At 42.7% G+C, this 16006-nt stretch overlaps 1 protein-coding gene and 1 pseudogene across 1 annotated transcript; both read right to left on the minus strand.

Moving 5' to 3' along the window:
• Positions 1–32: 32 nt before the first annotated feature.
• Positions 33–4373, minus strand: LOC125005991 (annotated as a pseudogene).
• Positions 4374–6560: 2187 nt separating this feature from the next.
• LOC125004993 (very long-chain acyl-CoA synthetase-like) lies at positions 6561–14086 on the minus strand. The gene is made up of 10 exons (XM_047579878.1): positions 13541–14086; positions 13127–13336; positions 12876–13034; positions 11861–11985; positions 9922–10116; positions 9593–9683; positions 9306–9504; positions 8551–8648; positions 8308–8438; positions 6561–7126 (listed from the first exon to the last, which is right to left on the minus strand). Exons 1-10 carry the CDS (start codon positions 14013–14015, stop codon positions 6950–6952), a joined length of 1860 nt encoding a protein of 619 aa, XP_047435834.1. The 5' UTR covers positions 14016–14086; the 3' UTR covers positions 6561–6949.
• Between the last annotated feature and the right edge of the window lie 1920 nt (positions 14087–16006).

Consider the following 16006-nt stretch of genomic DNA (forward strand, 5'->3'; position numbering starts at 1 on the left):
TCCCGAAAACCAATGTACATACTTCACGACCACACAGTTAATTATTTATTGATTCTCAAGCAGTTTACTTTTGCAATATCTCTGCAGATGCAGAGCCAGCAAAGGAGGCACTTGGCAAATTTGAGATTGGTGAATGACAACATGGGATTACTTATTTACAATCATGTTAAAAAATAAATTAAAATAAAAAGGATATCAAAAGTTAATCCAGCTCAATTATATTTCTGTACACATGGTTCCACACTGAAGGTAGTTCGTGAGATAGTTTGTGCTCAGTGTACAGTTAATTTATCTATACGTGGCTCTATTTACCATATAAGAAAAAAACTCGTTCAGAGTCTGACTGTTCCGTTTAAAACGCCGTTGAACGTCTGCGAAGTCATGGGTAGGTAGCCGCTGGTGTCGTCTAAGTAGAATAGACGATCCTGGATGATGGATGGGTCGAAGCCCTCTTCTGCCAGTTTCACCTTTAACTGCTTAAACGTCCCAGTCACCGCCAATGCATCCTGACAGAGGAAAATAAATTGTGATTTAACAGTTGCTACTTTTTCAGACTTTTAAAAAAATAAAAAAATGTAAGTATAGTTTTGTTCAAATTCAGTGGGACTTTGTTCACCTGTAAGCGTATGAAGCGCGGCCGTGCATAGCTGGGCAGGTAGTTTTTGACATGCTGAAACACAGCTTTGCCGTCAAAGTTCGCGTTTTCCTTCAGCGTCAGCGCCGCCATTCCGGTCCTTCCCTCGTGTCCTGGTCAGTCGAGGTCAAATTAAATACGGAGCGTGAATATAAACAGCTCTTTATCTTTTCCTTACTATGGCAATGCAGGGAATGACTAATTACAGATAGGCAACTGCTCCACATACATGATTTGTTTAGCTTTTACATTTCTTTTCCTTAATAAATCTTATATGACTGATTATAAATAATTGTTTACCTTGCACCTTCACACCGTAGACATTAGCTTCCTCAACAAAGTCGATCATGAGCAAAATATCAGCCACCTCTGTGGTTGCCACGTTTTCTCCTTTCCACCTGCATTTGATGAGAGTGTTAGTTAAGTATTAATTCACCTGAAGGCAGCTATATTTTGCATTGTTTGACGCAATGTGGTGTTTTGTCACTCATACTGCATTTTCACCGACTATACTGGTTTTATTTGACATTTTTTCCCAAGCCAGATGTTGCCCTGTTACCGCGTCACCACTGGAACCGTTTCTATGTGATGACTATTTTGCAGAGATTGTCCGGTTTTCTTCCTCCACAAACCTGAAAGTGTCTCCAATGCGGTCCTGAAAGTACACAAATCCCTCTTTGTCTATCTTCAGGAGGTCGCCACTGTTGAAGTAGAGGTCTCCCTTCGCAAACACGTCCCTCAGCTTCTTCTTCTCAGTCTGCTGCTGGCTCCTGGCATAGCCGCTGAAAGGCGTTTGTTTATTTATCTTTCCCACAAACAAGCCAGTTTCTCCTGCGCGTGAAAGCAAAGAGAAGGATTCGTTTCAATAAGAACTAAAAGTCCGAGAGCTCAGGCCCTAGGTTTTGGAGAAGACAGAATTACCTTTCGGGACTTTAATGCAAAATCCTCGAGAGTCTCTGACTGGCTCCTCTTTCTCTGTGTCATATCTTATGAGCGCATACGAATGTCCCAGCTGAAATTTCAGAATAAAATGGTCTTTATTTACACAATTATTAAACAAGAACATTTATATACTCTTCATGTTGTAATGATGCAAATGCACCCATAAACGAGGGCAAACGAATAGGATTCATCTTACTTTGTGGAGAAAATGCTCTCTGCCTGCAGCTCCGACTTTGCCCGTGTAGTTGATGAAACCGACGTTCCCTTCGGTCGCCCCGTAGCATTCACAGATGTGAACGTCTCCAAATCGCTCCAAGAATTCAGCCCAGGTGTCGGCCCTCAATCCGTTACCTAGAGCCACTCTGACTCTATGATCCTTATCGTTGTCTCGCTAAAGGAGAAGTGAGACAATGCATTTGTTTAATGCGGGTGCTGGTGGCCCGTGCACGTTTAATTAAAACAACTTAAGCTGCCAACGAATGAAGGGTGTTAAGATGATGCTTACTTTTGGGTTGTTGCAGAGGTAGCGCATAATCTCCCCTATGTACTGAATAACAGTCACGTTGTACTTTCTACAGTCATTCCAGAAGTTGGAGGCGGAGAATTTGCGCCTTAAAACAACTGTGATGCCTAGAGGCGAAAGAGACGCACACATCAACAAAATTACAGTCTCACACTGAAAGGACCTGTCATATAAACTGAACTTTGAAATACAAATAATGAAGAGCAGAGCCTGTCGTTTGAGGTCATATAACTGTTGATTTAACCTTTGATAAACTCAGTGTTAACATCAGGATGGAAATCCGTATTTTGTATTTCTGTGACTTTATTTTTTTAGCTTGGGCATTACCATTGTTTATGGCCCCAAAAAGCCCCATCATACAAGCGGCGCTGTGGTAGAGGGGCATGTTGATGTAGATGACGTCGTCGGAGCGCACAGCAGCGAAATTCTGAACAAAAGCTGTCAGCCATAGCCTCTCCTGGGTAACAATAGCCGCCTTGGGAAGCCCTGAAAGATAACACAGGACAGACATCAGAAACTGAGAAAGGGCATTTTTATCGTCCCGCTTGTGACGCTCAAGGCCTGCGCACTAAAAAAATAAAAAAAAAAATAAAAAATACAGATCAGAGCAGATAAGAGATCAAGGTCAGATAAGCCTGTCACATTACCTGTGGTTCCTGAGGTGAAGATGTACAGCGCGGGACTCTTCACGTTACAGTTGGCCCTCAGCTGGGGACGGAGGCAGGTCTGAGGCCAGCTGAAGTTTGTCACAGAGGCTTTCAATGCATCCACTTCACTGTGCTCGTTGAGGATAAACACAACGATGCCCTGCTCCTTCAAGGATGGCAGCACCTCCTGTATAGCCCCTTGAAGATCTAGAAAAACCAAATAAAATCAAGCTTCATTATCATTTTGACACACATACATGCTGTAATGTAGACAGAATGACACGGCGTTTTTCTGTAGAGACTTAAATAAGTAGAATAGAATAGAATAGAATACTATTTTATTCATCCCCTGGGGGAATTTCGAGTGTCCAGTAGCTTGTACACAAACATACACACACATAAACATAACACACCAACAAAATAAACAGTGCAAAAGGTAAAGGAAGACTGAAAATATGTATAAGACTGTATTAACAAGTATTAACATGTAAAAATATGTACAGTTGACCAATTTACAACTTTACAAGTGAGTTTTTAAGCATTTAAAATAAAAATAAGTTAAAAAAATAACTGGTTGTGGAGGAAAACTGTTGAGCAGCCTGTGACAGAAGCAAAACGAAAGAGCTAAACTCATACAGAGGTCAGTGCAATCACAATAATAATAATAATAAAAATATAAAAAATATAATAGCTTAGAATAAAAGTTTGCCCACAATTTAAACAAGAAATTTTAAGGGTTCGGTTGGATTGTTCTCATTCAAAGTGTTAAACTCCTCAATATAAGATGCACTGGCCCCTGGGCACATTCACTGAAAGCGAGTTGTTACAAGTACATCATTATTTATGTTAAGACGCCCGCACAGTAAACGAGAGTACAGTACACAGTAGACATAGCAAACAGTACATGTAACTAACTGCAGGGTTATTTTGCGAAACAGGCAACTGTTGGCTCAGGGAGCCCCTGCTCGAGGAGGTCTGGAAAGCTGCGTAAAAACATAATGTTTTTGGTCCATTTTCCCAACTCACCAGCACCAACGATCAGGACCTTGGGCTCGCAGCAGGAGATGCAGTGCAGCAGGGATCTGGACCTGATGTTGGAGTTGAGGAGGGACGCCGTGCACCCCAGCTTGGCCACCCCCAACAGCGCCCACACGAACATCGGCTCGTTGTTCAGGTACAGAGCCACCGTGTCCCCTTCCTCCAGGCGGGCATGCGCGGACAGGGCCGAGGCCACCCGGTTGCTCTCCTTGTCGGCGTCGCTGTACGTGTAGGAGCTGTCCTCGAAGACGATGAACTCCTTGTGCGGGTGCTTCTTCACCTTATCCAGAAAACAGTCCAGCATGCCGTAAAAGTTTTTTTTCACTCTGGACATGTGCATCGCGACTTTAATCGCGGTGACGGCATATCTGAAGTCTTTCAAAATGTACGGGTTCCGCCAGTAAATAAATAGTTGCAAAACTGCCAAAACGGTACAAATAATTATTGCAATCATGATTAACGGGAGACGTGTGTGAGTCCTGCTTCTTTACACTGATCCGAAATGGATCCACTCCGTTTCCGCCTCTTGAACTTTGAACTATTTCCCCCCCCTGCGCTGGTGTAAAATTCTCTGCGAGTTTGAGCGCTGTCAGCACGGAGGCCTCATTTAATGCCTCCCAGACTCCACCTCAACACCCTTTGACCTCATCGGCAAGAAAAGAAAGTCCCACAAAGTTCAGCAGCCTAACGGTAAAGCCCCCCCCCCCCCCCCCCACACCAAATTTACACATCCAGGCTGTTGGAGACATACCTGCAGGGCATTAACAGACTGAACTGGAAATGTGACTCTTGAGTGTATATATTTGTGTAACTTTCGTCATGTTATTTTCCAGGGACAGCCCAGTGCTTCTTCCCTGGAGACAAAGAAACGTCTGCAACTGCTTTGTAGTCTCGCCGACCATTTGCAAGTTCAATTGCATTCGTCCCTCTGTCTTCTCTGCAGACGTCTGCAGAGCAACATTTGTTGAGTGTAATGTTTTCTACAGAATGCGGCAGTTCTGTTAATCATTTTATCAGGTTTCAGGATGGAGCCAAGCCAGATATCTTCCACCAGCATTCCTGTAAGAGATGTCACAACGTCCCACTGAGACCGTGGCCTCGCATACTCTGCAGGGTGCATTGCGAAATCCAGTGAGACTCCAGGGCTAATGAGCACAATAGCAAACTACACGGACCGGCCACAACATTAAAACCGCTGACAGGAGAAGTGAATAATACAATGTTCTGCCGGGAGACCTTTTGACCTGGCCTTCATGCAGACATGTACCACCCACCTGGACCAGACCAGACACCCCCACCCCATAGCAATGCCACTCGTCGACGACAGCAGACATCCCCAGCAGGATGCAGCCTGACACAAACAAAAACGCTTTAGGAACTACTCATGAAAACATGAAAAACATCCCAATCCGCAGAGGCCCTTCCCCCTCAACTCATAGGACCCTAAGCCCCCCCACCCACTAACAACATCCTCAGAAGGCCCATGTCCATTCTCTGATGGGAGGTATGTCAAGAATGGTATGTCATTCGGAGGTATGTTTACAGGAGTGATAGCTGCAAGAACGCAGAGGGAGAAGGGTATCTCCCATTCATGGTCTGCGTAATACTGGATGCAGGCAACTAAACACACAGCCGCGAGTCGCCTCCCAAGATTCGGACTCCGCGTGAGTTGATTGTTGCCTCATGATTCCCAGTGATTGGTTTGTGACTTTTGTGTGCCTTTTACCTATCATCATACATTATTATCCACTTTTAATAAACAATGTTGTGTATAAATCTGTCCTCGTCCAGAATGGATTTATTTAACGTTGAACCCATAGTGTCACCTTTATTATTCTTTTTTTTCCTCTCTCCCAGTGATCGTTTATCTTCATGCATGTAACCTGACCGTTAGTAACCCTGTTTTATGACGTCGGGCAAGGATGAATCTTACTTTTTAAACATGAGAATGACCTTTGGGGCAGAGTTTAGTCAAGTTAGCCATAATTAAAAACATGCTGGTTAAATTTTGATCAGAGTAATCAGATGAAACATTAACTTCCTCTTTGTCTTATTTCATAAAAAGCAGGATACTGATAATAGAAGAATAAAATCATCTCAGATACAGTCTAGATTATGCTTCCATTACTCAGTACACCCTTTTGAGACGTTCCAAAGGTTTCAAATGGCAGGAAGAGCGGTCATTGTTATTTCCGTTAGGTCTGTTGCATTTTGTCTCGGTTTTATTTTTTCAGTGCCTGCATGACTTACCTCATAACTTTAAATTAGCATTATTCCATTCAGATTTTGACAGTTTTAATTGAATTTCCCTGCTTTACGTGAAGGATGTAAAGGTACACTATGTAACACTTCTGATTTTGTGCTTCAGCATGAATAGTTCACCTTTCCCATGAACTGAAACACTGACTGCGAGCCAAGATTTATTGCTCAACATCAGCGTTGTGCACGACATGGCCGAAGGTGAGCAAACCTGCACAGGCACGGTGCGGTGCCTTGCAGAAATTGATCCCGGTGAGGATTTTAAACTGTTAAAACTGCAGATGCATGCGCAGAATATTGGAACAAGACCATATATTGATGTCTTGTGTATGCACTCGTTTTTTTTTGTACCCAGAATACGCTCGCGGCAGAGACTCTGGTAACTTGAGTGTTTGTCTCCCTCTTCTGGCGTTTCTAAGTTTGTACATGTGGAATCTCTTGATGGAGACTATCCCAGATGTCACATGTGGAATTTTTTTTTTTTTTAAAGCATTATGAATATCATGAAAACAGGTGGTTTAACAGTAAGAATCACTTTAATCTTTAAGAAAGTCAGTAGTATATATTTACATATAAAATTCACATTATGCAACTTTCCACAGAGACTAAATGATTCCTTTTAATGCATTATTTATGCACTTGTTAGCATGTTTGCTGTGATGTGACATGTCTCAACACTCATGTCGTACTGAATAGCGGCCATCATGTTAGTAAAGAGTCTACACATCATCATAATTAATCACTAAATACATAATTCACATGATTAAACCTCCTGCAGGGCGACTCCAGGCTCGGACCTCAATCCCTACATTCATTCAGACAAAAAAAAAAAAAAATGTCCCTGAGGAAGTGAAGTACATTCTGGATGTAAGCAGACTAAACAATATAACTATGAACTAAAACCGCTCATAGTTTGATGTTTCCTGATACGATGGAGCTGTAGACCTGAGCTGTGAGCGGTACGTAGCTCTTCTCGCTGTCATCGAGGATGTAAAGAGGGTCCTGGATACGTCCTGGATCGAAGCTCTCCTCCACCATCTTCACCTTCATCTGCTTGAAAGTCCCCGTCAATTCCACGGCATTCTACACAGGAGGGGGAAAAAAATAGTTACTGAGTTTTCTTCTGTCTGTGGAGTTTGGCTCTTTTTGTTTTCCTTTTACTATCTTGTGAAGATCTTGTCGTCTGTGTTAGTCTGGTGGTTTTACTTCCCTTACGCTCTCACTCCTGATCCTCACCTTTGTCTTGTCAGCTCTCCTTCCTTGTCTGCGGTTTGGTGGCTCCTCCCTTGTTAGTATTACCTGTCTTTCATCACCCTGTGTGTATATACAATCCTACACATACACTTACCCTTGCCCTTGATTTGGCCTCAGTTAAGGCACACGTGAGCAGCATGACGTGCAAAACAAAAATATAAAATAGAACATAAACCATAAACGCAACACAATACACATACACAATCACTATAACAGAGGTCAAGAGTAGATTTTTTTTTTCTAAACTGCTTAAAATATATTGGAGTTATTGAGGATTAGAGTTGGTAAAAGTTTTTTTTGCATATTATTCAGTATGCACTGCAAAAACAGCATTAATAGAAAGAAGCAAAAATATTCTTATATTCAATCAAATCATCTTGTATTAAAAAAAAAATGCAAACGGGTTAAGCTTTTTTTGCTTGACTAAAAATTCTTAAAATAAACACAAAGCATATTACTTTTTTGCAGTATGATGTGGACTATTATTTCTGAGCACCATTACATAAGACTGTCACTCAAAGTATGGATTATGACTTTCTTTTATGTTATATTGTATGTATTTTTATTTTTTGTGGACTCCATGAAGAATAGCTGTTAAACTAAACTAAATATACACTGTTTACACACATGAAACATTTCAAGTCATCCTTAGAAGTTGTAAACACGACTGTACAAATAAAGTGAATAAAGTGGAAATGTGCACACATGGTAAGTGTAAACAGGGATTGCAGGTGTATAAAAAAGGTGTGTAGATAACTTTGTTGCTGTTCTGCTGGATTATCCTTTGCGGATTAGATCTTTTGTTGAATTTAATGAACGTCGTGTCGTGTCTCTGCATTTGTTTTCATTAAAGTTCTCTCGTTTCCTGCTCCTCCTCCTACATGCAGGTCACTGCCAACCTTTGGTTAAACCTCAAATGTGACACTTGCAGGTTAAAATGTATCACAAACATTTCTCATAATCACTTGTGAGACGTGAAATTGCAGTAAAACGTGTGTGAATTCAATTACCTGTATCCTTATAAAGCGAGGTCGTGCGTATGAGGGCAGGTAGCTGACCACGTGGTTATATAGTTTGCTTCCATCAAACCGGGCGTCTTTCTTCACCGTGACGGCCGCCATCCCTATCCGCCCCTCGTGTCCTAAACCGCAAACAGGTTAAGGAGTAAATAGACGCCTCTTTTCGACGCTTTGCCCTCAGTAAGACGTGATATAATCACGTTAAGCCAAATATGGGGAGAAAGTGACTCCAACCTGGTACTTGGACTCCATATACGTTGGCTTCTTTGAGGCAATCGCTGATCGTCAGGATGTCAGACACCTCTGTAGTCGCCACATTCTCGCCTTTCCACCTGTGGTTTCAGACAAGTTACGACTTTAAATCAGCTGCTTTGTTTGTTTCCAATTTACAGGTCCATGCACGAGTACAGTTTGCATGTTTGAACAACTCATATGGAAAAAGTTGATGAACTTGTTTGTTTTTATTCTCCTTTGTACTTAAGTGACACATCAGTCAGGCATAACATTATGACCACCTTCCTAATATTGAGTAAATTTCCCTCTCATGTGCTTCCAAAATAGTTATGATGCATCAGAGAAGGGACGTGGTCCTTCTGCGGGTGTCCTGTGGTGTCTGGCAACACAATGCTGTTAGTGGGGGCTTTTAGGTCCTATGGGCTGGGGAGAAGGGCCTCTGTGGATCTTTCCATAGATACTTGATCAGTTTGCTGTTTTCCATGTTTTCTGAGTTGTTTCTAAACTGTCTGGGGGTGTCTGCTGCCATCAAGGAGTGTCATTGCTGTGTGGTGGGGGTCTGGTTTGGTCCAGGTGGGAAATGCATATCTAAGTGACATCCACACGAATGCCAGGTCCAAAAGTTTCCCAGCAGAACACTGAATTATCACGAGGCGGTCAGTGTTATCAACTTCACCTGTCAGTGGTTTTAATAATGTGGCTGATCGGGTGTACGCTAAACGTTACAGCATAACACTATGAACCCGGTCACGCACCTGAACGTGTCACCCACACGATCCTGGAAATAAATGAAGTTGTCTCCATCGATCTTCATCAGGTCTCCGGTGTTGAAGTACAGATCTCCTTTCTTGAGAACGTTGCGAAGCCTTTTCCTCTCCGTCTGTTCCTCGCTTTGGGCGTAGCCGGCAAACGGAGCGATGTCTGTGATCTTTGACACCAGCAGTCCTGTCTCACCTTTAAAAAAAAAAAAATTTAAAATAAGCCAAGCCCTGAGCCCCCACAATTCACTGTGTGCCATTTACATGAGCAGCTCATTATTCACCTCTGGGTACCTCAATGCAGAAACCGTTGGCATCACGCACCGGTTCGTCTCGCTCCGTGTCGTACTTGACGAGAGTATAGGGAAACAGCTTCTGCAAGAGGAAGACTAATGTAATATGGGTCAAAACATTGTGAATAATAATCAGTATTTGCTCTAAAAATAACGTTAACCGAAGTTTATTCATTTTCATTTCATGGTCCTGTGCTCCAGTGGATGAAGGCCATCTGCAGCAGCTGTTCCTCAGTCTACCGTAAGATGCCACTGGAAGCTCAGCAGAAGCTACTCAGTGGAGCTGAGCCTTTTTCTATTTTGGATGTTGTCATTCTCACCCGATGCAAAAGGTTGACGCGTCCGATAGCTCCAATTTTCCCCACGTAGTTGAGGAATCCCACGTTTCCCTCGGTGGAGGCGTAAAATTCTCGAACCTGAATGTTCCCGAAGCGACTGAGGAACTCCCTCCAGATCTCCGCTCTCACGCCATTCCCGATGGCCAGTCTTACTTTGTGGTCCTTGTCGTTGTCTCTCTGCATTCAAGAAAAAAAATAAACACCTGCTTTGTAAGTCGTACATAAATAACACTTTCATACCTGAAGTATAAAACAAATAAGAATAACTTCACATTCATTAGCATTAGTGTCGGGTAAATCACGGAGCAGGAGTAGAATCAAATTCACACACAACACACAACCGATCAGGCATAACATTATGACCACCTGTCTACTATTGAGCAGGTCTCCCTCCAAAACAGTCATCAGGGTGTCCTGATGTTGTTAGTGGGGGCCTCTGGGTCCCATGGGTTGAGGGGAAGGGACTCTGTGGATCATCCCACAGATACTTGATCATTTTGGGGTCTGGTGAATTTAGCCAGGTCAACACCTTATGCTGTTTTTCATATTTTTTTTTGATTTCCTGAACCGTTTTCCCCAGCAGAATGCCAACAACAAGTGTCATTACTACGAGGTGGGGGTGCCTGGTCTGGTCTAGGTGGGTGGTACACATCTAAGTAACATCCACATGAATGCCAGGTCAAAAAGTTTCCCAGCAGAACATTGAATTGTCACAAGATGGTCAATGTTATTCATTTCTCCTGTCAGTGGTCATAATGTTATGCCTGATCAGTGTACGTGAGCCATCGTGTCAGTTGTGGTCACACGCCTTCCTCATCGCGCCTCCCTAACCCCTGTCTACATGCACGAATTTGGCATTGGAAGCAAGCTCACCCTCCCAAATTCACTTCCGTCTTCTCCTCGTATACAGTCCAAATGGTGTATACGAAGTAGCGGCGTAATAAATATGACCCATGTTGTATACTAGTACAAGAAGATTTAGCTGCCAAGTTACTTGATATGGTCTTCCGAAGCAAAGGCCAGCATCTATTCCTAGAGGTGACCAGATAAAGACAAACCACCTCCTCTGAGTAGCGCAGGGTCACATAGTAAATTGAGACTGCCCTTCATGTGATGCAATTGGATACTCTGAATAGCACACACGTAGGGAAATGTTTACAGTACTCTCTACTATATAGGGCGATGCAGATCAACCTTTAAAGCATCTCAAAAGCGTCCACTCATTCGGAAAATGACGGATTCCTTTCACACCGCTCGAAACCCCACAGATATTGACGCAGAGGGCTGGAAGCCGATAGTCGAGATTTAACGATTTCTATTTTGGTAAGCCAGTTGTGGTTCGCTGTGGGAATGTGCAGATTTGGAAAGTTATCTCTGACTAGATCTGTGTCAATGCCAGCCTGCTGCAGCCGGTTCATTGGAGCTCTGCAGCTGCCTTTAAAAATCAGTTTAATTAAAAAAAATAAATAAATAAATAAACAAACAAATAAAAAAACAGGTCTCAATCAGTGCAAACCCAAATTTCTAAATAATGTAACTTAATTAAATTGTGATCATCATGATAGCTCCTTCATAACCTGCAGTATCATACATTTTGATTTCAGTTCTTTTCAGTCCTATTTTCGAGTTTCTCTACCCCTGTGTGAGACGGGGGGTGACCTTAACCTCGTGCCAACCTAAAAGACTGCCTGTGGTTAGGTTTCACTTGAGAGTTTTAAGTGTCACATGATCAAGTCACTGCTGCAGAGGATCCTCTACAATACAGCGACAAAGAAAATGAGCAAAACCCAGAATACATGATTCTTACTGATCAAAACAAAAGGTCGAACGGAGAAAGCAACTCAGATCTATCAGTGTCCAAAACCATTTTGGTGACAAACTAATTTACACTTTAGCCATTCTGAAATAATAATATTTTCACCTTTGGTGTGCTACAGAGGTAACGCATCACCTCTCCAATGTACTGGACGACAGTCACGTTGTATTTCCTGCAGTCGTCCCAAAACTGAGACGCAGAAAACTTCTTCTTCAGAATTATAGTTGACCCTTAAAAAATAAGACAGAGAAAAGGAAACAATGATTATTCTTTTTATTATTTCCTTCAGCAGAATAAAACTGCATGTGCAGTGCAACAGATCTTTCCGCTGTTACATGTCTCTTTAGTGCGACAGCTTAGCGAGACATATAATAGCAGTCTGAACTTTAGCCTATTTAGAAAAAAAAAAGTTAGATTACTGGATCGCTGTGACAAAGGACTCTTTGAAAGGATAACAAGAAGGAGAGAATGCACAAGGGGATTGCTTTCTTGTACTGTGCAAAAAAAAACAAAACAAGAAAAAAAACACAGCAGTGACTTCATATTTAAGTTGTGTGACAGGTGTTGAAAGGGGAGGATGCCGTTAAAAATCTGCATGATGTTGTTCACTCACAAGCTGTAGAGACTACTGGTGGGAAAGTAGCCCGGAGAATGTTTTTTGAACCATAAAGAAGCTCTTAATCCATTGGTTTGTAGAAGGATTTCTTAGGGCACTGCCTCTAATATTGCATGACAAAAAACTAAACCTGCTCTGCTTACATTGGCAGCACCTTTTAGCGTCTTTAGGACTGTGTTTTACAGTGCTTTACCACATCTGGAGTGAAAAAACCCTGTCTTGCATTGGGATGCCTGTCTTTAAACAACTGTTTAGCCTAAAATGCAATGACTCTAGGGTCTCTTAATGTGTTTAGGGTTAGGGTTAGGGTAACCCTTAGGGTAACCCTAACCTTTTCAGCACTGGACCACATGGCTGTCACGTGAGGTCAACACTGAGGTCAACAGCGACAAGTCTCAGATGTGTGAAACAAAAAATGACAACTCCTAGTTAGCTCAGCGAAGGATTCATCCACCTCACGGAGTCTCTTTCCCTCTCAAGTAGCGAATCCAACCATCGTCTCACCTGTCTCAATGGAGCCAATAAAGCCAATGATGAATCCAGCTGTGTGGTACAGAGGCAGGTTGAGGTAGATGACGTCACTGGGCCCTACGCCGTTTGAAGATAAAGCCGCCAGAGCTGCTAAGAGCCGGTTCTGGTTGACCACGGCTGCTTTAGGGAGACCTGGAACACAGCGAGACGCCAAACAGTTTGAAGGCTGAATTAGGCCTCGGGCTTGAAGCTGTTGGTATGGATCACGAGACGAGGGCAGGTACCTGTGGTTCCAGAGGTGTAAATATAAACCGCAGGAGTTTTGAATGTGATGTGCGATCTGAGGGATCGAGGGAGCGGGGCATCTGATGCCTTGGCCACTTTATCGGAGAAGCTCTCAATCCCAGGTGTGTCACAGCGCTCGGTCATTAGGAGGACGGTGACCCCGTGCTCCATCAGTGAGGGTAGCACATCCTCTACTGCTTCCTTTAGCTCTGCAAAGAGACACGCAGCACACTAAGGGCCATTTCATGCAAGTTTTTAAATTAATATAGACAATGTAAAACCAAGTGGGAGCCAAGAAAAGTCTTGCAATGCAATGCTGCAAGTGTGCAATTACATATGCACCTCAGATGTAAAGGAATCTGTGTGCCCTACAGGAAAAACAAACACTCTGAAACAGGCGCACAGATGCATACCAGAGGCTGCTATCAACACCTTTGCTTTGCAGCAGCTGAAGCAGTGCAGGAGAGATTTGGTGCGGATGTTGTGATTGAGCAGAGCCACGGGGGATCCCAGCTTAGCCAAGGCTAGCCAGGTAAACATGAAGGCTGGCTCATTCCCCATGAAGAGGGCCACGGAGTCCCCCGACTTATACCCCGGCAGAGACAGAAGCGCGTTGGCAATCTTGTTGCTCCTTTTGTCCGTGCATGCGTACGTGTGCCTCTCGTCTCCAAACACAACGAACAGCTTGTCCGGATGCGCGGCGGTCTGCTCCAAGAAACGGTCCAAAACAAAGAAGAGGGGTCTCTTCCTGCGCCTCGAAACGAATCTCACCAAGATGCGCATCAGATCCCCGAAATACATTATATCCATCCAGACATAAGGGAAGAAAGTTTTGAGGGCGAACGGTATGATGAGGACGCTTGCTAAAATGATTGATATAAAATACATCGTGACTCCTCCGGTGCTTGGCTTTTAAGAAAGATGTGGAGGCCAAGCTGTGAAACGCGGAATGTGACAAATGGGGATTTTGCACAGAGGGGCGGGGCATTTTCTCAAAAGTATGCGAAGTTCCAGTGTGAGGGATGCGTTTAAAGAAGCAGAGAGTGGTCTTCAGACTTCACGGGCAAGACTTTTAGAAAAGTTACATCATGTAAAAAGAAATAAGCGTGTAAAGCTTCCTGATTTCTTTATACAAAATGTAGTTTTTACATGAAGGACTTTTATTATGAAGGGAAAACAAAATCCAAACCTACCTGGCCCCGTGTGAAAAAGTGTTTGCCCCTCCCAGTTAAAACATAACTGTAGTTTATCACAACTGATTTCACTTTCTCTATCCACACCAAGGCCTGATCGCTGCCACAATCAAGAAATCACTTAAATAGGAACTGAAAATTCAGGAACACGTGCGAAACAAAGTAACTGAGCTCTACCACCCCGGAAAAGGTTATAAATCCATTTCTAAAGCTGTGGGACTCCAAAGCTCCATAAAGGCTCGTCTCAGTTTTGCCAGAAAACATATTGATGACGCGCAAGACTTTTGGGAAAATAACACAGCATTTCAGAAAAAGAACATCACACCAACCGTAAAATCTGGCGGTGGCAGTGTGATGGTCTGGGCTGTTTTTGCTGCTTCAGGACCTGGAAGACTTGCTGTGATAAATGGAACCATGAATTCCGTTGTCTACCAAAAAATCTTGAAGGAGAATGTCCGTCCAACCTGTCAAGCTGGAAAGAACCAGCAAGTCCACCTCTGAATGACTGAAGAAAAACAGAATGAAGACTAAAAAGGAGGTTCATGCTCGAAAACCCAGCAACTCTGCAAAGACGAGTGGGTCAAAATTCCTCCGTTAAAGGAGCTTTAAAAGATTCATTGCAAATGTTTGCAAAAGCTTGAAACAGCTGTTGGAGCTAAGTGTGGCCCAACCAGTTATTGGCTTTAGGGGGTAAACACTTTTTCCACACAGGGCCGTGTAGGATTTTGTTTTCCTTTAATAATAAAAACCTTCATTCAAAAACTGCATTTCGTATTTACTTGTGTTATTTTTGACTAATATTTTAATTTGTTGGATGATCTGAAACATTTAATTGACAAACATGCAAAAACATGCAAAAAAAAAAGAAAAAAGAAAAAGAAATCAGGAAGGGTGTCATCGCTTGTTCACACCGCTGTATAATGCCTGCATGTCTCTCATTCTCCACAGGGAAGATCAGATGGAAAAGAAATGAGGTTAAGCTGCCTGAGGTTTAAAGAGCAACACTTCAGGGGTCAGCTGGTGCAGCGGGAGGAGCCAGTGTTCAAATAACAAAGTTTCACCTGTCAAAGATATTGGCTGGAATTCCTCTAACAAATATTCATCAGAGTAAAAAAGGGCTTTATTAATCCTCTACTCTCTTACTTGTGCATTAGCTACAGTTTGGATCATGTGATAAAACTGTTAAAGTCCAGATGAGAAAAACAACAAAACAAATCTTTATTACTTTTTTTCCTTCTAGTCTTGGTGCTTTTTCTTATTGTAATTTTATTTCTGTCGGCCTCAAACAGTTAATCAAATGAAGCCATCTGGGCAGTTTACAGCTGCATTGTCCCCAGGCATGTACAGCGGGTAAAATAAGTATCGGACACATCACAAGTTTTCATAGTAAACATATTTCTATTGTGGTGCTATTGACATGAAATTTGCACCAGTTGTTGGTAACAACCCAAGTAATCCATACATAGATTGAAGCCAAAACAAATAAGTTCCAAAAATTAAGTTATGTGTAATAATGTGCGCGTAGGTGTTATTTATTTAATACTTTGTACAAAAGCCTTTGTTGGTAATGACAGCTTCAAGACGCCTCCTGTACGGAGAAACTAGTCGCAAGCATTGCTCAGGTGTGATTTGTGCCCATTCTTCCACACAAACAGACTTTAAATCTTGAAGGTTCAGTGAGCCTCT

Source organism: Mugil cephalus, chromosome 3, assembly GCF_022458985.1.
Source record: "Mugil cephalus isolate CIBA_MC_2020 chromosome 3, CIBA_Mcephalus_1.1, whole genome shotgun sequence".
NCBI classification, from domain to species: domain Eukaryota; kingdom Metazoa; phylum Chordata; class Actinopteri; order Mugiliformes; family Mugilidae; genus Mugil; species Mugil cephalus.

What these genes read in the sequence shown, in the direction of transcription:
- LOC125004993 (XM_047579878.1), bottom strand. Translation starts at nt 14,015, where the DNA reads ATGTATTTTATATCAATCATTTTAGCAAGCGTCCTCATCATACCGTTC. An exon ending in CGTGTGGGTGACACGTTCAG is followed by an intron (nt 8,649 to 9,305) that starts GTGCGTGACCGG and finishes CTGAAACCACAG; the next exon opens with GTGGAAAGGCGAGAATGTGG. An exon ending in ATATGGAGTCCAAGTACCAG is followed by an intron (nt 8,439 to 8,550) that starts GTTGGAGTCACT and finishes TTTGCGGTTTAG; the next exon opens with GACACGAGGGGCGGATAGGG.